The sequence below is a fragment of the Euwallacea similis genome, chromosome 6 (assembly GCF_039881205.1).
Source record: "Euwallacea similis isolate ESF13 chromosome 6, ESF131.1, whole genome shotgun sequence".
In the NCBI taxonomy this organism is placed as follows: domain Eukaryota; kingdom Metazoa; phylum Arthropoda; class Insecta; order Coleoptera; family Curculionidae; genus Euwallacea; species Euwallacea similis.
Window position 1 is genome coordinate 6015980 of NC_089614.1, and position 22501 is coordinate 6038480.

Below are 22501 nucleotides of genomic sequence, written 5' to 3' on the forward strand. Positions count from 1 at the left end.
ATTTCCTTTTAAACGATAGATATTGCAAAATCTACAGTTTTCCGATGTTATCACAGTTTCGTTTCCGTCATTGCTCGGCAAATAAATTAATTTCGTCAGTCATCCATAAGTTGTTGTTCTTGGTTATTATATCGCTATAAACCGTCGAGCGTTTGAATAACCATCTTAAAACTACTAAGTGATAACCGTGAGATAAATATGTTAATGATAATGTAGGCCTAAAGTAAGCTCGTTTACGATCATTCATTATTAAAATCATATTTGGGTAGGTTATGGAAAATTCGACGCAGTTTTGTGCACTGGAATATTTCAACCAAAACACATTTATAAATTATCAAGATAACCTTTTGTCATTTACTTTGCAATATATATTACGAAAGCCTCTTATATGTGTGTGTATTAATTAATTCTCGGAGTTCAAGCAACTTATATCATCGACCGATTGTATCAATGTCAATTACCAGCCAACAATAGATCTTATCTCATCACCTTTAAGCCGTTTTTATAATATGCACCATTTTTTTATATTTAAAATAAATGTGTAAAAATGCATAGGATTCGCGTACTAGAAAGTTAATGCATAACAAACATCATCAAATTAAACATGTTATCGAAGCTACTGAAATGAGCAAGAGGGCTAGCGACAGTCTTATCTATGCAATTTACTCTTGAACGTCCAAAACTCGTTTCGGAGAGATTGACAATCCGTATTAATGCAAATGCTCACGTAAAACACAGATCGATATGACGCTCTCCGAACTTCTCCTTTTGTGCCGCCATAGAGGTCATTAAACAAGGAAAATTCCCCATGAAAAATGTAACCTAATTGCGCTAGTACAGTCATCGGAATAAAGTTATCGAATAACCAAAGCAAACATGACTTAATCCTTATAAGGAACTCCTGTAATAGCATAACATACATACAACACTTGTTAAAAAGCATGCAACAAGGCGAGATGCTTGTTTGTCCGGCAGTGACGCAATCAGGAAATAGATGCAATGAATAAGTCAACGCTGAAATGCACTTGAGTGCGATTCTTTCTGCACGAAGATGAAGGAAGCGGATCGCTCAAGGTAATACGGTTAAAAAATACTCAATAATGCCACGAGGTTACTTCGTTGGGAATTTTATATCTGTAAAGGATACCTATCTGTCGCTGGAGCAGAAATCTATTAAGTTTGAAATATTTATCTTAAGCAGCATTGAGATTTTTTCAACGCTCGGAAAAGGGGAAACACAACTTTAGTTCCGGTGCGACGTATAGGAACATGCGAAAGTTCCGCTATTTGTTTTTCCCCGCTTTTTGGAGATTTGGAAAATAATAAATATCGAGGGAACGCAAATTCTTTATTTGAAACGTAAATATTTATTTCCATGGTACAGTTTTCTTAGAGAATTTATTTAGTTTAATTCGCGTAAATTATGATGATAGGTAATATTATAAAAAATAATGTTGATAAACCATTCTGTACGCACAAAACTCACTTTTTAATAGTTGCAACTCTGTTTTTGAGTAGAAAATGAGTTAAATAGTTGTTTAACTCCAAGTGAACTACCGCTAAAAAATACTAAAAAACATTTCTATCATTACCTACTATTATTACAGTATGTAAGAGCGAATCTGACAAAACAAATTCAATGTATCACACTCGAATGCCTTAGGGGCCCAATACAAAAATACACCTGCGACCCTAGTGGGAATTTACAAATAACAAAATACAAATTAAACCGCTAAACTAAAAACTGAATATACATTTTTTAAAATACACAGTTAAAATAAAAATTCAAATATAGAATGCAATTTACATATGTAAGTTCTCTGTACAGTTAACGTTACATCTGATATAGCTATATCCCTCGAATCCCGCCGGTAACGTACGCTTTAAATATTTTATGTACACATCAAGATTACACTAGAGAATGATATTATATAAACAAATTAACACATCAGTCTTAAACAACATTAAAGGATTACTTAAGCGAAGCCAAAACCTTCAGAACATTCGTGGATAGCTTTCAACAGGTAGGCCCTCAACTTATCGTATGTCTCGTATACTGGTAAATCCAATTGATTGAAACTAAAAGAAGACGTTTTGTCAAAAAAAAATTAGTTCAAAACCCCTTTGGGTTGAACCAACAAGAAAATGGAAGATACAACTTGATTTTTAAAACCTCTTAAATTATTTTCTTATTCAAGGGATAATTTTTAAAATGTTTTAGTGCTCAGGCCTAATTTCACCTGTCATATGAGCGAGTGAGGGTATTTTAGACTTGAATTTCAAGAGGTAATTACAGAATACCTTCGAGTGCAGAAGTTGGGTCGAAGACGATAAGACATCTGGGCACGTGCTGGCAGAATATTCGACTTTGATAGGTGCCTGAACTATTTGGGATATTCAACACAAGGCAATCAAGCAGTTACACTCCAATAGAACAAGTCAACGAGATTAATATAAATTCACACTTAGTGGGCACGGAACGGGCTCAACACCCTGGCCTATGTTTTTATCGTAGAGCCACTTTCGGGCCTCTTGCTTCTCATTAATTCATTAATATCAAGTATCGAGAAAGAGAACGTCTAAACTTTATACACAAATTCCACGTCGAAAAATAAAAATATGAAGTGAAGAGCATAACACTGACGATAATTTACCATACATCTATTCATCACTCGTTTTTAAACCAGCAGAGTAGACCCAATATTTCAGCAACTTTTCAGAAAGGCCCAATACGAACCACTTGCTTTTGCAAACAAACCAAAATTAAATCTTCTCACATATTTTAGTTTTTTTACCATTATAGGAAATATTAATTTTAATTTTATGTATTATTTCTGAACATTCCTGTACAGCTACCAAATACACAATAACCTGTTCAAGGTTAGCTCAGTTACTTACCAGGTATGTGCGGACGGCAAACGATCAGTAGATCGATCATCCCTGTGAATTTGGAATTTCTGTACACCATTCATACCTTCGAGGGCACCAAAACCTTGTAAAGGCACTTTTGAAGTACCTGTAACGAATTGAAGGAACTTTGCTCGATCGGCTTGATCGAATGACCTTAAGGCACGCCAGAACCATTGAATCTGCAATAAGAAAAACAAGTCGTAATTACATGTTTTGTTGGCGTTTGTATATACCTGAAGAGAGTTGGACTGGTACTTGTGGTATTCTGTATTTGCCTTAAGATCATCAATATCCACGTTGGGAAGTCCGGAAATAAGTAGTTCCAGCTCTTGTTCGTTGAATATCGAAATCAGACGCATAGGTATTATGTCATAGAAACCCTCTAAGAATGCTGTTAACCTGTAAAAATAGGAGTTAAATAATATTAATACAAAAAAGGGACTTACTGTTGTTTGATCGCTCCAGTCATTTTCATTTGGCAAACCAGACGCACGTATTCCATTTTGTTTTCCTCGGTAACAGGAAAGTGTCTACCATTGGGTATTAAGTCTCTAGTTTCAGTGACCCCAAATTCGCTAATTTCAGTACTGAAGGTCAAATCAAGTCCTAAATTATTAATGTTGTTCTCCATCAAGTATACAAGGCCTCTGTAGAAACTGTAGTCTTCACTCTCCATGTCGGTATATTTAACTGGAATCCCCAGGATGTGTTTATAGAAAGATCTAGTAAAGTAGCATTCCAGCAACTTGTTGTCATAGATCGCTTTGGCTGAAAATAGAAAAAAATATATACAAAAAATCATATATTTTTAATTTAAACTCACCGATAACTCTTCCTACAAACTTGTAGTAACATAAATGATTAGAATTATAATGACTGGCAGAGTTGATCATGTATGTCACACGATCTCCTGGAGAAACCGTGAACAAGGCGTACATGGGATTAAAAATGTCTCTGGATATTATCACGTACCACTCCCTCAACAAGCCACCTGCATCTTGACCTTCCTCCTCTGCAACAAGGCAAAGGTTAATAAAAAATATATACCCTTTCAAACCTTCGTTGAACTTTAACAAAACCTACCCTCAAAAACAATATAAAATCTATTTTTCCATTCTTCAGGAGCTCTTCTAAACAATTCCCTGAATGAATCTTCGAACACGTTACTGCGCCTTACATGAACGGCAGTCTCTTCCCTACGGATTCCATGATCCATTCTCTCCAACTCAGTTCTAAAGTATCGTCTTTTGATATCGAAATCTAATATCCTGGTGTGGTCAACCAGCACTGCAAAGGGCCCGTCTGCCAAATGAGCGGTGCTCTGCCTGAGTATCTGATTGAGCACCGTTCGATGTTTCTCCGCGAAGGCCAGAAATTTCTGTTGTTCTGGTGTAATATGCCGTGGCTCAGCGTGGCGATGTTCAAAGTCGAAACTTGCACGTGAACCGTCTTCTGGGATGGAGGAAACTCCGGTTGAAGTTTCTCCTGAGGGGTGGAAGTCCGCAGCTCCTTCACTGGGACCTGCATCCGCAATGTCGCTCCGTGACTCCGATCCAGATGCAGGGTTTTGTTGTGGGTTTGTGGTAATTTGGGCGGAAGTACTGCTAAGTGACAATTCGTCCTTTTCGCTATTGCTAACAAAAAAGGCTCCTTGTTGGGGAGAATGGACTAAGAAAAATGCTTCTACAGCTGGTTGTAAGACTAAAACCGCGTGATGGTCTGGCGCGTGTTCTAGTTCCAAAAGACAATGACTAAGAGTATCCCAAAGGCTTTCTAGAGGTCTTAATTGCTCGCTTAGGGCTGACAGTTCTGCATCAATACAATCTAGAGAGAAATTAAACAGTTAACGTTACCGTTTATAGATTTTTAAAATAAAAGTACTTACTGCGCTTTATAGTGTTCTTAATAGAATTCCTTATTTGGACTATGACTCTTAATACTCTCAAGAAATATATTTGGCTTGAACATTTTGTAGTTAAAGGCACCATGGCAGGCAACTGAAGTTCACAAGCGGCCTTAACCTTAGTCGAAGCAGTTATAATAACCTGCTCATTAGTAAACCTATTGTAGATAACTCCTTTCGAAGTGGAAGGTCCGCTCTCCTTCTCTTTTTCTTTATCCTTCTCTTTATCCTCTTTCTTCTTTAACATGTACAAAAAGTCTCGAAGGTCTTGATGCATGCTCTGTATTTGTTCCTCTACAATTAAACCCATTTCCTTCCCACCATTTAGTAAAAGGTTCAAGATCATGAAACTCATATCGAGTGAGGCGCTAGCGAGATTCAAAAGAAGATTAGTTATAAATTCTAATCCTTCTTCCGAGCAATTCTTATATGTGATCACATTGACAGCAGTGGCCAAGGCAGTTACCGGCGATTCATCGCTATACTCAGTAGTTGGATGGAACACTCCTCCTTTCTTCATTCTTTGGGGTTTAACCAACTCGGGCATTCCAGAGGTGGTCACAGAAAGCAGTTTAAGCAAATTATCTGTTAACTGAGTGTTTATATGTACAACTGGCGACCCTAGCATATTCAGTAATCTTCCAAAAACGGTATTGTCGAAAATCAGGTTGTCATTTTCAGTTGTGGTTGAATTGACCGAGGGCTTGGCAATGCTCTTTCCTTTTTTGGCTCCAGCCGAATCTAACTTCAACAGAATATCCCAGAAGTCTGGCTGGCCAGGGGCGTTCAACTTAACAGGGGTAATTGGATTACGTTCCATAGCGTCATCTCTAAAAAGCTTCACAGGTAAAAGGCAAGAGGGGAAGGCTTTGGCTAAAGCCGTAAATAAATCTAAGGTATTTCGGCAAACTACAGGAGCTGCTTGGGGATGAACTCCAATAACTTGACAACCACTCAGTCGTTCTACTTTTTTACCAACGCTTTTGTTTACGATAAAAACATTGGCAGCACAACCTAATGCAGCTTCCATGCGGATTGTTAACCAGTGTCCGCCGGTATTTAAATGTTTAGTATCAGTCTGTAATTTACTAGTCAAGGGTCCCGCTCGGGGTATTCTCCTTAACGGTCTGCATGTAAGATCATCTTTAGCATTCACACTCTTATCGATAATGGCCAAAAGTGCGTTTATTATCCACTCCCGAGTAGGTGCGTGGTAGCATAAGTTCCGTATCACTCTGTGAAGACGTAATTTGTTGAGATGTGGGTCGTCAGTAAAAAGCAAAATCAATAAACAAGCTATGCCTTCGTGATCTAATAACTGGCGACCTCGAATTCTCATCTGAAAAAAAAAAAATATTGTTTGTGAAAAATAAATTTTCGAGCCGAGCTTTGAAATCTTCAGGGTTCCGGGTTTTTAACTTTATTGATAGTACCAATCGGAAAGGGAAAGTAAAGAGTTGGGCTTTGTTAAAACCTGGAAACTTTCATTATTGTGAAACTAACTGATCGCAAAATTTGTTGTAACAAAAGTCTTAAGGGGAGGAATTTATAATGAGACACCTTAGCCTAATTATGGATTTAAAAATTATGCATTGATAAAATTAATTATTTTATCGAATTTACCTCGGAAAATTCAATTATAATTTTTACCACTTTCTGACCCTAACTAATTTAAACTTCGCTGTTAAACATTGAAATGTGCTAGAGTCAAAAGTTTTTTCCAGAGAACCCGGCATAATTAAGTCATTTAAATCTTACGATAAATATTCTTGAATACAAAATAATATTTATTCTTCAAAATACCTGGCTAGTAACACTCCGTACAGAGGAACTGGAAATAAAGTCTCGGCTCCACTGACTCCACCCTCCCCTTTGGAAAGTTATAGGTCTACTGCCCTGTCTATCGCCCCTAGTGCGTCGGATAATGGTTGGCAAGTTGCTCTGCAAAAACCGTTCCTGGGCCAGTTGTCTATTCCGAGCATACCAATCTCGTCGAAGATTCTGCGCTTCGGCCGCCAATTCAGGCGGCAATGCTGACATCTGAGAGTCCTCCATATCTGACAATATCTGGAACAATCGCGATTTACTGGCTTAGAGTTCTTACCAATAAACCTATCATACCATAGTTCGTAAAGACGGCTGCAAAGTTTGAAAAAATGCTTGAGCATCAACAGGTTCGTTAGGTGGAGCCCTAGCTGCAGCCTGTCTTTGTTGTTCCAATCTCTGCTGGGTCAGAACTTCTTCTTGAAGAGCCGGAGGAAGAGCAGCCAAGAATTCAGGGCTTACTTCTTGAGGTCCTTCACTCGAGGCAGAACCTGATTGAGTTAGTAAAAAGAAACTTTCTAGCACAATAAGTTCAGTCTTTACTTTCTCCAGTAGCAGCAGGTGTAGCATTTTCCGTAGTTCTGGCAGCAAGTCTCTGCTGCAAACATAAAATTCTATGTTGTTCTAGAACTTCACGTCTAATTTCGGGAGGAAGCGCCTCTAGGAATGACGGATCAACGCCTTCCGGGATATCGTCGTCATCGCGAGCAGTGCTGGGACCAGCCGCTGAGGGTGCTGATGGTCCACTTACAATGACTGGATCTGTAGATTCCCTTGTTTCTGTGACAGCTAAAACATGAACTACAGATTTTTCTTCATACTTCTTAAGACACAAAACCTACCTTGACCGGTGCCGCCTGTTGTTTCAGTAGGTCCTTGAGTTTCATCAGCCTGGCTCTGCTGTTCAGATGAACTACTACTCGAAGTACCTTCACCTTGAGCACGCTCTCTGTCTCGAGTTGCAGCAAATTCCTCAATATGTTGATTAATAGTTTCTTCGAAAATGGCCTGTAAGGATGCAGGGCTACCTCGGAACCTGGGTGTATCATCAGAGTCATGATCTTCATTATCTCGGTTGAACAATCGTCTAGGATTAGGGAAGAACGCAGACAAGGCCATTTCTGGTGAATAATAATCGATTTCGCTATTCTCTGAGTCGGCCCTGCTATTGCTATCTTCAGCTCGCTCAGTAGGCACTCCGCTACTAGACTGGGTTTGGATAGCGATAGTGGCTTGGTCCGGCTGGGAAACGGCATTTGAATCAGTTCGGAAGTTTACTTGCAAGGGAGAAACCACCATTTCGTTTTGTGTAGAACCTGAAGGTTGGCTGATGTTGGAGCCTGATGAAGTATTGGACTGTTCAATAGGCACACCGTCGATTTCCACTGAGAAAGGAGTTAATGATTAGTCTATAGATATCATTAATGCAACAACAATTTACCTCTATTAGTAGTGCTGTCTCCTGAATTAGATTCGCTTGGGTATATGACCACACTTCTCTGCGCTGGCACTCCCAACACAACCATTGGATCCCTATCTGCAGTCCCGCCGCCTTCTTGCCCTCTTACGGGCGCTGTTTGATCATTAGAAGTCCTTTCCGCTTGTTCTGTATATTTATTCGCAGAAAATCAATATAAAAAAGTCAACAACAACTATTAACATACCTCGATTAACTGGATCATTCAATAGTTCTCCATCAGAGTTGAATAACAAAACGGGAGTATCATCCGAATCATCGAAAGGTCTCGCAATGTCATGCCACATGTCAGGCTTATTTTCTCCAGTGGTTTCTACAGTTTCAGCTTTTGGTTTTCGTCTTTTAGCCTTTTCCTCTTCTTCTTTTGATTTTTTAAGCCTCAATTCCTCATTTCTATGTTTTATTAGCATGGGCATTAAGCGGTTGCAAATCCAGGAGGTGCAGTCGAACACAGATTCCAAATCAAGAAGCTTTGATTCCATATTCCACCAGTGAACTACTGGAGGCACATGACTCAGTGTGGCTGCCAAACTGGGTCCAAACAAATATCCTGATTGGTCAACGAAATCTATTTGCTCCTCGTTAGGAGGGATTATTCCCAAATTGTCCATGATGACCACCCTCGCCTGCTCTCTGGTGATGTCCGAGGGAGCAGCCAAGATATTGTTAGCAGTCATCATGTTTGCCATAGCATGAGGATCATGTGTCCCCAGTAACCTCTGAAGTATCACAGGCGGATTAGAGTTCCTTGGATTAAACAAATACTGGTAGCGTCGAGGTCTGTTGGTACGCTGATTTCTGGCTACGGTGTTTTGACTTGCATCGCCTCCATTTCGTGACAATAATAAGGGATGGATGATTACTAAGAACAATTAATGTATAAATACAAATATACATATATTTATAATCCTGTATAAATAATATACCATGATCTCCAGAGTTGTCATCCAACATGGGCACTGTGTAGCCATTTTCATTCCATCTAATCATTCTAGGCAAAGGAGTTTCGTTCTCTCCCTCATAATGGATCATCAAGACGTCTTCATCTCTATCGTTCGTAGCCACTCTGAATAAGCCAGTATCTTCCAGAAGTTCTGAGTCTGTTGAGTAATGCAATTAAAAACACAATTTAAAGTAATTAAATCAAGCAATCATTAAACAACGCACCTCTGAGACGCCCTGGCAACATTAAACACAAATAACCATTAAACTACAAAATCAAGCAATAACAATAAACTCACCTCTACCACGACGCTCACCATCGTTATTGTCATCATCCTCATAATTATTATCGTCATTATCATCATTATCATCCATATTGACATCTACCCCATTATCATCATCGTTATTTCCGTCTTCATCATTATCATCTGAAGGATTAGAGTCGGATTCTCCGGAATCGGTGCTCATTAATTCTTCCGTGGGTTCTACATCAATAGGATCGTAACCTCCTAATCCTCCGACGTCATCAATTTCCATAGTGGAGCTACGGACTCGTTCAGTCGCTCCATCTAAAATCTGCTCCATAATTTCCTCTAATCTGACATGTTCACGTTCACCCTCGGTTCGTTCAGTAGCTACTTCAGATTGTGAGTCCTCAGCATTGTCTGCATCTTCTTCTTCCAATCGGGTAGGCTCAGTTTGAATATTAGTTCCGGAAGAGGCGTCCTCAGTTCCGGCTGAACTCGACTAGGCATAACACAAATATTTCATATTACAGTTATAAAAAAATAGGCTAGAAAGGCACCTTTCTTCCTTTAGCAGTAGTTGTGGTAGGCCCTGGTTGATTAATAGTCCTTGAAAGCGATTCCAGTGGTTTCAATACTGCGTTCGCAGTGAACGAGGTGTGTGGGGAAGATAAATCAAGGAAATGAGGAATTTTGGCTAAATCACTAAAAAGCCCTCGTCGGATCATCATCTTGATAATATTATTAACAGGGGCGACATTGCTGGTTCCTCTAGGTGGCATGGGACAATTGTCAATCATGGTCGAAATAATGCTACAGATGTGCTGAATTTGACTATGCTTTTCAGAGCTTTCTGGTAACGCTAGAGCTCTGCTTAAAGCTGCTTTAACCTCACTCACAAGTAAAAGTTGGGCTTCTGGAGAATGGTTGGCAGACGCCAATGCAGCTATTAGCATTCTACACATCGTAGAACAATCTGAGTCAGATATGTTTTGTGTTTCTGGGAGAATTTTATCAAAAATAAACGCCAAAGCTGAAGTATTCTCCTTAATAATTTCTCCACAGCCGGGACAGCTAGGACTGTAAGTATATTCGGTTACAAGCTTAGCTATAGGTCCATAAGAAACCACTGCATCAGCTAAGATTTTCAATATGACTGATTTCGGTAACATCGGTCTCAAGATTCCTTTATCGTCTTTCTTCTCACTAGTTGTGGGAGCACTTTTCGAGCGGTCTTTTTTATTTTCTGAAGTATTCTGTGAAGTAGAGGGCCCGGCAGAGAGGGGCGTTTCAGTAACGGGTTCAGTAGGTGTCTTTTCATCTCCCGCTTCCTCTCTTAACTTAACTGCCAATGGTCTCACAAGACAGTCGAGTAACTGGTAAACAACTTGAACGGACACGATCTCTTCCAAGGGGGGAGCCTTGCTTCTTGCTGTAGGTTCCACTTTAAGAGGAAAAGCTGCATCAAGAGCATCTCCAGGTTTAGTCGCAGAAATATCCACCCTCAAAATATTTTTCGCTACTTCGTAAAATACGTCCGGATCTCGCGTTACTGCGGCTCCTAATTGCCTTGACAAATAGACTAAGTCTCTGTAAGGGGGCGGAATAGTACCCAAAGCTCTTCCTCTAATAACTTTCTCCATGGCATAAGTGAGAGTATTTGGTTCCTCTAAAGCATGCCTAATTAAAATGGTAGCAAGCACTCCAAATCCTCCAAAATCGGAGATGTATCTGAAGCCCAGCAGGCACTTTATACCACCAGCAGCAACAAACAATTTGGCCATTTCGAAATCTCTGGTGAACCTAACACAAACTTGCAAGATTGAATGCAAAAGATCTCTGCTTAAGGGCAAATGTAGCAGACCAACACAACACTGCAACACCATTTTAATGTGGTAATTAGATAGTGGAGGAACAGGCATGCACCGAGCGCGCTCTTTGGCCGTAAGCTCTGCAAAAAGCGGGTCTACCGTAGGGTCTTCGTTAATATTTGTACAACTTGGATGCGTCAATGTCAACAGAGTCATAGCTATAGGTCGATTATTGCCAGTTTCATCGTTCATTTGCAACATGTTAGGAAAGGTTATGGTATATCTTTTACGTCCACAAGTAACTCTAACACTTTGTTCTCCTGACCAATAGGCATCGTTTATAATTCTGTTGTTAGCAATGGAGTAATATGTCCACCTACCGGTAACAAGATCATACCATCTCCATACTCTATTAGTGCTTATATGCATTTTGCACTTGCGATCAGTGCGATTCGCTACTTTTGAATAGGCGTCAATGAGTAGTAAACAAGGAGCTAACCATTTAGGCTCCGCAATGTCTGGATATGTTCTACTATGCTTGCTCATACAAACGGCTGCCCATCGCACTATCTTAATCAACAAATCTACTAAAGGAGTTCCGTAAATAGCCATTAACGGCAGTTTCATCTCATAGTACGACGCCACTTCATAGAATAATATGAAAAGATGGGTGTAATTGGCCAGACGCTTTGACGCATCCAGTTCCACCATAGCGTCGTAAAGCGCCTTGGTAGCTAGATTCAAAGTAGTCCTAGCTATAATAGTAGCATTTTCTTGGATGCTCCTCACTACGGACTTTAACAAATCATCCCTGTATTCCGGACCATTTCGCTTCATGATGGTAACCAACAATTCGCAAGTCTTGTGAACCAACTCCGGCATTTTGTTTAATAGTTCCAGGCACATGTTTAGGGCGGTTTTGGTAAATTCATCTAATAAAGCACGCAGCTCATCCACAGTCGCATGTGGATTATCCAGAGTGGTGTTACAACCTAGTGAAATGGCAATAGCCTGCATCACTTGATCATCTTCTGTAGCTTCTACGTCCATATTTGCAACTGTGGCTCTAGTATTAGGAGGGTTAGATAATAAATAGTCTGTGGCTTGTTCCAAATTATTGGAATGTAGTAGGGCTTCTATGGCATGTTCTCTTGAAAATCCCATATCTATTAGTTGACGTAAGTTATCGTCAGAATCTCTAATTCCCACAGGGCCGTTACTAGAACTGGCCTGATCGGTTCTAGTTTCTTCTTGTTTCAGCTTATCTTTGATTATTTTTTCTCCCCAATAAATATGCTTTAGAATAGTCAAGACTGTCTCAGTAATACGAGGACCATAAGAAGTAATAGGGGTATTTTTCCAAAGCCTTTCAATGCTATCAAAGGCAAGTCTATGGATCTGAATCAGATATTTCAAGGGATCAAAATTGTAGCCCGGATTGGGCCTATTTGAAATAATATGGGGACTTTCTAAAATAGCTTTCGGATTAACCATTTTCTCTAACAAAGTAAGCCAAGCATCTAGGAAGCCTAAAGTGCCTTCGGGTAAAGCGTTTACATCACTAGGACCTTCACCATCGCCCTGTAAAGACCATTTAAAAGTCTTAAAGAAGGTAGCTTGACCTCCCATACTGACAAACTTTTTAAGCATAAGATAGTACGGATAACGGCGCTCGTCGAATAACATAGGGCTTGTAAACCCGACGCTGCAAATAAGAAAAGTGAGACGACATTTAGGGGTTGGACAAGGAGGGAGCGAATCACAGTCTAAGCCCTTGGCTAGTAGTGCGTTCAATGCTAATGCCACCTAAAATAAGTTGTTGACATAAAAATAATCGTCGTATAATACTGAAACTATAAAATGTATACGTTTGCTTTTATTTTACTGACCTTCTTGGCATGGACGGACGGAGAAGGAGTAGCAGCAACAATATTCTGGCCTCGACGTTGCCTAGCAGGAGAACCCACGCAAAGCTTCACTAGAAGACCAAATAATTCGGCAAGTGCACGACCCAGCCTGGATGATGCTCCCAACAAAGGCTTGATATATTTGAGATTTCGACTGTCTGGTTTTGGAGGCTCGGTTCCATCTACTTCCATCGGAGCACTTCCGGTTGACATTGCCTCTATTGTTGAGGCGTGGCTTGACGCTTCCGTGGCTACGTTTTGAGTTGTTTCACACTAAATAATTTTATGTTGATGAAAAATTCCCTGAAATCAGTCTAAAGACTTACTCGGTCGAAAAATTGATTTAACTTTTCAATATTTTCTCTTGTGAAGTCACACTCAGAGGGAATTAAATCATCACTGCAATAAGCCAACAGGAGAGTACTTTCCCAAACTAAAGCTGTGTACAATTCTGCTAAGCCTATTAAAAGAGAAATAGGTATTTAGAACCCCTAACTAATCACCATTTTACACGGTAAGTCAATTAATCAACTGGAGCATCTTCAAATAATCTCTATAAACATAAAATTTTAAACAATAAATTAAATTCGCCATTTAAAATTTATAATTTAAAATTAAACCAAGGGTTTAATATTTGATTTGAATCTTTCATCTAAATTTGAATATGCATCTAAAATTAGTAAAAACGTGTCTAAAATCTTTAAAATTTAATCTTAACTCTTATAGTTTTGACGATCCTAATGTACAGAAACAAATATAGAGCACATATGTATTTAGAACCTTATTTGTTACACAACAGTCTCACTTAGTGAATAAATGTCCCAAAATATACAACTATTATAATACAGAAAACCTACCTTTTAGAACTCTGACTCCTTCTTTCTTGCCCCAATGTTGTAAAGACAAGCTGCGTATTTCCGTCTGTCCAGTACGGCAAACGTGCACAAACATAAGCACATATCCATGAGCCGCCCCCATTGCGTGTAACAGTGGAGTAGCTTGGGCGTTATTAAAAGCAGCAGACGGGTCTACTGCACTGGCTAATTCCATCAACAATCTAGAACCACCCATCGTTTTAGAATCTTCTGCGGGAGCACACAATGGTTTCAATCGATCCAAGACTTCGCTCAGTTGTTGTAAGCCTTCTTGAAAGATGAAGGGTTCGTGAGCGAGATTTAAAATACTCTTGCAGACTGTAGCTACAGCTTGAGCCGTGTTAGTTACGGGGCAGTCAGCCGGCAAATTTGGCAAACCCAAAAGCCTGAGCAACGGCTTTAGCCCCCCCTTCTGAACAAACTCACGGCAGTGATCGTCAGTAGAATTGTTACTCAAAATCGCATCGATAAACTTCATTGTGTTCAAGATGTAGTCAATCATCGCAATCGGTTGGCGCTCACTTCCAAGCGGAGGATGTTGATGGTGTTGCGGAGTAGTTGATCCACTTTCATTCTGTGCTTGCGCATTTGCATTCTGGGAGCTTGTGGATGTCTCCTCCTCCTCTTCTTCTTCTTCATCTGATGAACCTTCAGTAGCAGGGGTTCGACCAGGTGTTGTAGTAACGGGCTCAACTCGAGTGTGAGGCCTCCAGCAAACATACTTTGGATCGGTCCCTACATAAACTAACTCCTCTAGAAGGCTTATTATGGCGACTGTGGCGTCTTGTCTTAGACTAGGCTGGTGTCTCATTAACTCGTCCATTGCATTACCAAGATTACAAGCAGTATCAGCAGCTGGTTCAGAACTACGTCTTCTGCGCATAGCAGGTAGATACCCTGGTGAGAGCAGGATGTAAAACAATTTCTCGAATGGCTTGTGTTTGGCGAAAGCTTCCAGACCGCGTGAATTCAGGCACAGGGCACTAAATACGTTGGGTAGAGAGCCTAATACTTCCCTAGTAGCAGGCACCTTAAATGTTGAGAAACGAATTATTAAAAATTATCTTACTAAGTATGTGAAACAAACCTCTTTCACCAGCAATGCATGCATGACTACATTTGTTAGGCCATTATCTTGCAATGTGGATAATAAAGCAGGTTCTTGGTAGACGTACACTGTTACTACGTCGGTAGCTAGCAGGAATAAAGAAGGACCATAATATTCTGCATTGGCAATGATATTCTTTAAGGCGTTTGGCAGTGGTCCTTCCATTAAATGTCGAATACTTTCAGCAAACGCTGAGTCCTACAAAAATTATATTAACTCACTACTGCGCACCTCGCTTTGAACTAACCTGAAAAGCCTTTTTTAAAAAGTTTAGTAACGATTTTAGTAAGGCAGCTCTTTGGGGCAGGCAAGTTTTTCCTGTATTTTCATCTATAGACTCAAGTTCCACGGAAGCAAGTTCTTCAGGACTTAATTGGACATTGCCATCTTCAAAATTCTGTTCCACTTGATTTGCTTTGACCACATACATTTGCTCGCTTTTACAAAAGCCGACCTCCACGTCCAGTCGGTTGATAAAACTAGTTAACCCTCCATGTGCTTGAAAAGCTTGCATGTCAATATTGGTTATGAGATCTATAACCCTGACAGCCCGTGTTACAAACTAAAAACACATCAATTACATCTTGTAACAAAGTTCTTGCTTAGCTTACTGTAATATGGTCGAGCTCAGATCCCTGCCAGTTAATAACCTGTAGTAGAGATTCCATCATTCCGCAAGAGACCAAAGCCTCACCTCCCACGTCGTAACTCGCCAGGTGATACAAAAACGAAAACAAGGCAGTGGTTAAGCTAACCGGGAACTTAATGGGCTCTGTAAGCACTACTGACGGATCTTGCATGAAATCTCTAGCAGAAGTGCTAGGGAATCCCTGAGAAGCAGGCGGAGAACTGCCCGACATATGTACATCACCGCTGGCTTCAGCAGATGAAGGTTCATCTTGAAGTTTCATGTTTTTTAACGCTGTTTGCCCAAAATCTTGTTGACTTGTGAGCGAAGCGATACAATTTCTTACAAGTGCAGGTAGAAATCCGTGATACTGACTAGCACCAGTTACATCTATTATGCTGTTTAGTCGTGCTCCAGGTCTTCGACTACAATTTATTGGAAATCTAAGCATCAGATCTATTAGAATTTCTTCAAAAACAATGATAATTACTTGGGGAATTGAGGATTCCTATCTAAGTGAATAATAGCAGTCAAACTTCTTAAAGCTGCACATCTTATATCAGTTAATTGAGGATCGTTTAGTTCCACAACCTCCACTAATTCTTCTAGTATGCCATTATACAAAAGATTTGAGGGAGAGTCTTGTATGGCACTGGAATAAACGAGTACTGACAGTGCTTGAAGTCTGGCTTGGACACATTTCAGCCTTTTCTCGTAATTAGCAAAATGGGTTGCTAATCGCACATGGGTAAAAAGCCACATCTGAAATGGTCGCTCCCATAATTTTAAAACTCTAGGCGGAAATTAAAATACACACCTCCTTTTCAGGGGGGATGTCATACATGGTAGTAAGGGATTTCATAATTTCGGCTGGTGTTTTATTTAGTTTATCAATATGTTCAATGTGAATAATGCACAGGTTTTGTTTCGCTCCTTTGGAAGAGCTTGGTTCAGAGAGCTCAGGTTTTGGAGTTTTAGAATCAACTCGGTGAAACTCTACATGTAATGTACTGGCTGAGATAGGCATACCTCTATGAGGATGACAACAATCAGCCAAGCCAAACCCGTTTTCTTTACCACCCCAGTTCTACAATGCAAATTTAATCAATACAACCAAAAACTAGTCAAATTAAGCACAACATACCTCTGCTAAATATTGAAGTCGAGACAATAAACACTCCTTCTCTTCAGTCTTAAGACGTGTAATGAAATTACTCCGCTTTGAAAACATGTACAACAAATTTAAGACTTCCAGAACAACGTTCATTTCGTTGGATGTCAGTAAAACCAAAAGATGTTCCATTGAATTGTAAAGGTGTCGCGAAAATGAGTGCTCTATCAGTAAACTTGTAAACCTCAGAATACATATTAGTAACAGTTTGTCCTGAAAAAAAAATCGAATTTATTACTAAAATATTATTTATATTAATAGGCTAAAGGTAATAAATGACTAAATTCTTGGTCCCAAATTGATTCTACATGTATGAGGATTTCATCTACAGATACAGAATAGGTTAAATGGAGAATGTTTTAAATTTTTATAAGAAATTCTTACCTGGTTTAAAAATTGCTTTAGGTTTTATCGTTTTTCCATTAAATTTATTCTTATAAAAAAGAGGTTTTAGGTGCCTTGTGAATATTTAAAATTTCAAAATGGTATCTATAATCATTTGCAAAGTTACCATGAGAGATTTTATCTTTAAAATCACTTTTGGCTTGACTTAAAAACGGTAAAACCTAAATCTATTTTTAAGCCAGGTATGAGTTTCTCATAAAATTATCTAAAACTTTCTCCATTTAACTAACTCTCTATCTCTTATGGTATCTGAGATGCCTTTACATGTAGAACCAATTTGAGTCTTACAATGTAACAGTACAAGAAACAAAAAAAGGAACAATTTTAACTTTCAAAGTAAAGAATCCTGTTGCAAATACTATCAAATCAGGGTTGAACTTCTAATAAGATGTGAATTGGAAAAAGTACTAGGATAAAATGGAAGAAAAGTAGAGATATTGAATTGAACTCATACATGTTCCTTCTGTGGGATAAGATTCTGTTCCCAGATGAGGGATCCGTTCGCTTTATTTTAATCAATGACGGGGAAACAATATAAATCTTGCTCAAATTTCCATGGAGGCTCATTTGTAGTTTTGGTTGAATACTGTTGTTAATTATTTAGGTGCTTTTCACCAAGTCTTACAATTATAAGGTCACATTCTTCTAACTCTGCAAACTACCTTAACTATAAAAACAGTAATTGACGAGCTAGCAATCAATGCTTTCTTATTTTATAGCATGTATCAGACAACTTGCTTTCTTTAAAGCATCAAACAGTGATTTAACTTTATTCTGCAATTAGAGACAATAGTGGTCGACTGTTTCTTTATATCAATAAAATAGTCTTAATCTTCACAGTTTGATTTCCTATCTATGTTATTCTTACTCTTACCCTTTGAGGCAAATTTTTACTCTTTTCTCTTTTCACTGGAATAGCTCACACCAAGGAAAAAGGCATTTTGAGAAAAACTCAAAAAAATACCAGAACATTTTCAATTTATTTTTCCTTTTAAACAAAAAAACTTTTTCATTACAGATAATCTTATGATATAAATTGCTTGATTTTACCCATTTTCCTTTTTGAGTAAAAATATATTTGCTTAATTTGAAACCAAAGCGTTGATGACTCCTCAAACTTATGTATATACAATAAATTCTTTTATGTCCTATTTTTAGCCTTCCTTTCACTTCAACTTCTATTGTTTGTATTGACATTTTCTCCAGAATTATTGTCTCTTTCTTCTCATTCAGAAATATCTTTCATTCTTAAATATATTTTTCTAATCCATTTTTAGTAGTCTCATGTTGCTTATTGTCTTTGATAGTTTCATGATATTGCTCCTTAGGCATTAGGTCTTCTTCAATAGCTTATACCTTGGCACTTGTGATTTTTCATCAGTATTGCCTTGTATTATGTTTCACAAACGTCAAGAAAATTTTCTCTTTCACTTTCAATTTCTTGCATTAAATTTGTACTGTTCGTCTGTAGAAAATTGTTGAAAATATTCATTACTACTATGTTATCAACAGCAGGCAGGCTACAAAATATTGTAGTAACTTCTATACAGTTACAAGATTTAACCTAAAACCAAAAATTATTGTTTTTTTAAGTATTTTAAATTCTAAGTAAAGTATTTTACCTTATAGCATAATTCTCCATTGGGTCTAATAGAGTCCTCATACCAAGCCTTCCAACTAATTTTAAAAGTAAGAGTTTACCTAAAAAAAATTCTAAAAATACAATTCAGAAATTTTTTAAGTAATGTTAAAACTCTCCATAAGTTAAAAGTTGTTACTCCTTATTTACTTACCTCCTGTGATCCGGGTTATTCTTGGTCAAAAGTCAATATTAAATTTGACTTCATGAGTTTTTACTCACTTTTTTTGGGGGAAAATTGGATTTATCCATAATTACTGAACACAGTTGCTAATAAACAAGATCTGTAGTTTTTAAAATCTAATGTTATGTAAACAAATAAATGCACAAAACTAATAATTACAGCATTTTGAAATAATAAAGTAAGGGATATGTCACTTGGTTCTCTATTGTAAATTAAATAAATAGAATAAATGAGGTAACATTACTGAAATAAGTTTTAAACACCATTTCTGTTGTTTAATTTTATCTTAGAAAAACTGATACAATTCCAATCAAATTTTATAGTATGACTTTGACAGATAATTATTACAAATTGTAAATATCTATTTCACTATAAAAAATTCGAAAATTTCTCTTTAATTTCTCTGTCTTTAATGCAGTCCTCTTTAAAGGAAGTAAAAAAGGAAATTTTAATTGGGAAAGTTTCTTATATTGATTTTAATGCTTATTGATAGTTCCACCAATTTGATTTTCAAATGTATGTTGCCTAATCTGTAGTCTATCTAGAAAACAGTATTATTTATTTTTATATCAATTGGTGTCCTGCAAAAGTTGCTTTTGTTTTTGTCACTGTGCCAACTCTAACATGTAGCCAGTTGAATTACGAATTTTTACTGCCACTTGTAGGCTAATAGCCAAAAATCTAAAGTATTATTTTCTGAAAGCTAACATAAAATCAAAACACTGGCAAATTTCCTTTTATTATTATTAAAATTTTTTTGTCACTTACCTTTCCAGAATAGCTATCACATTTTAAAGCCCATTTATTGTCTTCACTTTTTTCAGCAGCTTGCCCCAAGATCTTATCGAATATGTCTAAAACTGTGGCCCAATGGAGTAATTCACATTTCCCATAAGTCCATGAGGTAATTGTGGACAGTTCCTCCAGTAACTCAGTAGAAGTGCATTGTTGTAATCTTTCGATAAGGTGAATACATTCAATAGGCACATCCGAAGTGCTTTTACGCACCCTTGACCTGTCGATCTTCATTTTAGTGGCTTTAATACCACATGTTCCTTGAACTGAAAATGTTTTTGGACTTATGATATGTTTTATTTAGAAGGGTCAAATAATGAGGAGGATCAAATGGCAGTGGGTAAAAAACCCGTTTTGACATATTTTCATTGAGTAAATATTGTTTTAACCCTAGAGGTCATGATGGAAGTAACATGTGAAATAAGTCCAACTTTATTGTGTATTACAGCTACATTTTATGTATGGTAAAATAGGTTGTGATGAGTTTTGGATAATTTTTTTACTAAATGTGATGCATAATTTTTTGAAGCACTTACACCGAACTTTGTATTTATAAAACTGCGGCCGAAGTCAATGTGGCCAGAAAATTGCACAATTTCATAGGTACGCTCTATCTATCGGCCATATTGAAACGGAATGACAACACAAAAAATCCGTTTCATCAATGTTATTTTGCAAACTTTCATATATGGATTTTTTGTGCTTTAATAATGCATCAATACCTTTTACAGCATCATCTACGAAAAGCACTTGCGGTAATTGCGACTTTTTTTTTTCTTTCTAGAACAATGGCCTTAACGGTAGGGGCACTAAATTGAGTCCAGAGTTTCTTCACCACGTGGCCACTAATACAATTCATACAACGATTTACCAACACTTTAACAGTCTTTAAACGAAATTATTTTACTCTATCTACATTACAAAAAACTTGAATTCCAATGTTTTTTCTTAAAATTTTGATGGACAAAAAAATATAAAATGACGTTTGATTAGACGCACCACAAATGACGTCTCTTTTTGTTGAAGTGACAGCAGTGACACTGATGTGTGCTGATCAACACTTTCAAATGATTTAGCCAACTCATACTTTTCTACCCCAGGGGTGAAACGAATTCGCCACTTGTCCACAGCAACCAAAACTATAGGGGAAAGGAAAACTCTAAATAAATGCAAAATTTCTTCTGATTTTCAATTGTTTATTATTCAAGATCAATCAAATTCTTTCAGATTTTTCAATGGAGCTGAGTGTATATCCAGAATACCGACAAACACCTTATTGCGAAATTATATATTTAGTTGTAAGTGAAATAGTTTGTGGGTTGAAGTGTGTGTCAGGTTGCTTAGAAGGTATGAATCATTGAATCCCATCGGTAAAAAAGATTAAACTTTTGTGGTTTGTTAAAGTTTTATGCTAATTTTGTTACGAACTTCGTAGAAAAAAACTTCAATTTTCAACAAAATAAATGATCTAATTCCTTGACCTGACAAGTACAGTGGTAATACCTCAGTTATGATTTACATTATATCAAATCTTTTTCTGGGCGGGAATATAGAGGTGAACGATTGACAACGTTGCTTTTTGTGCAACGTTAAGGACGAGGAGCTTAAATCAAAAACAATGTAGAATATTCTACTTCGAATCATGCCAAATTGTGCATAACCCAAACTTCTCTTAGGTGCACAAAGTCAATGAAAAACGTCCAATCTTACTTAAACTTTATTTTGACATGAAATAAGCGCCCCATTATAGTATATCAAATCAAACTTATACAGATGTAGTTACTGTACAATTACAATAGATAACAAAAGACGAAATATCACAAACATCAGTCTAGCGTCAAATGAAACAATTTAAATACAAACAGAGACAAAAATACTAATTTCCAAATACATTTTCGTCGGTATAAGCGAGATACAAAAACATGTCTTCATCGTGGTGCTTCTCGAAGATTTCCATCATGGTGGCTGTTGCTGGCGGAATTGTGTTATTGACAAAGCAGAAAAGGGCTTTTTCAGGAGTCAAATTGATCCTTTCCCTGATAAATAAGTAAAAATGGCTCATAGTCGCATCCCCTCTAACTAGGTATTTATTTTTCTCCACGTTCTTCAGTTGTGAATTGGAGACCTTCTCCAGAATAATTGGAATTATCTCTGGGTGCTTTTTTCTAATTTTTTGTGCAGCAGCCCTCCTCTCTTCGAAGGGGACCGTTTTCTTGTATTCAAACTTCATTTTGCTACTTTCTTATTAAGGTATGGACAAATCGAATTGATTGAAGCACTGAAGTATGTTCTGACTAAACTGAACTCAAACAACTCAACTTGCAATGACGATTGTGGCTGCTATTGGTGGGGGTGGGAAAATATCTCATTGGAATCACAAGAAATTAGCTAAATTGTGCAAAAAATTACAGCCTTCTATGTTATGGATAGTTCGATCTGTACAAGAAATTTTTAATCAGCTACTAATCAATCATTCAGCGAACGGTAATATGTCTGTGAATAAAAGTCCGTTAACATGAATTCGCCATGCGGAGCAATTAGTACGCGCACCGTGTTGCAGGTGCACGAAATAAAGTGCGGCAACATCGATTTGAAAACAGCAGGTGGGGAAGGGGATCAAGGTTCGGTTTACGATCCATCAGTCTTGACTATTTTGGTCAGATTATCAAGAAAATAA

The 22501-nt window shown here is 37.8% G+C and overlaps 1 protein-coding gene and 1 long non-coding RNA gene across 7 annotated transcripts; both read right to left on the minus strand.

The window, feature by feature from the left end:
- Nucleotides 1-1334: 1334 nt before the first annotated feature.
- HUWE1 (HECT, UBA and WWE domain containing E3 ubiquitin protein ligase 1) lies at nucleotides 1335-20833 on the minus strand. 6 transcript variants are annotated; one of them, XM_066391275.1, is made up of 29 exons: nucleotides 20547-20833; nucleotides 19798-20090; nucleotides 16775-17014; nucleotides 16448-16717; nucleotides 16121-16392; nucleotides 15614-16073; nucleotides 15250-15564; nucleotides 14982-15200; nucleotides 13877-14924; nucleotides 13346-13479; nucleotides 13002-13292; nucleotides 9862-12918; nucleotides 9356-9803; nucleotides 9282-9293; nucleotides 9041-9214; nucleotides 8302-8976; nucleotides 8079-8243; nucleotides 7934-8022; nucleotides 7480-7879; nucleotides 7181-7426; nucleotides 6935-7128; nucleotides 6617-6880; nucleotides 4796-6152; nucleotides 3994-4734; nucleotides 3734-3922; nucleotides 3357-3678; nucleotides 3144-3309; nucleotides 2899-3089; nucleotides 1335-2079 (listed from the first exon to the last, which is right to left on the minus strand). In XM_066391275.1, the coding sequence occupies exons 2-29, from the start codon at nucleotides 20056-20058 to the stop codon at nucleotides 1977-1979; spliced, it is 12303 nt and encodes a 4100-aa protein (XP_066247372.1). In that variant the 5' UTR covers nucleotides 20059-20090; nucleotides 20547-20833; the 3' UTR covers nucleotides 1335-1976. The 6 variants fall into 6 exon arrangements, with proteins under 6 accessions (XP_066247372.1, XP_066247370.1, XP_066247366.1 ...); XM_066391273.1 differs by having other exon boundaries at nucleotides 7480-8022; nucleotides 15614-16055; XM_066391269.1 differs by having other exon boundaries at nucleotides 7480-8022.
- Nucleotides 18251-19221, minus strand: LOC136409637 (uncharacterized). The gene is made up of 3 exons (XR_010752187.1): nucleotides 19000-19221; nucleotides 18829-18907; nucleotides 18251-18770 (listed from the first exon to the last, which is right to left on the minus strand). It is a non-coding gene; the product is annotated as an uncharacterized lncRNA (long non-coding RNA).
- Nucleotides 20834-22501: the final 1668 nt, after the last annotated feature.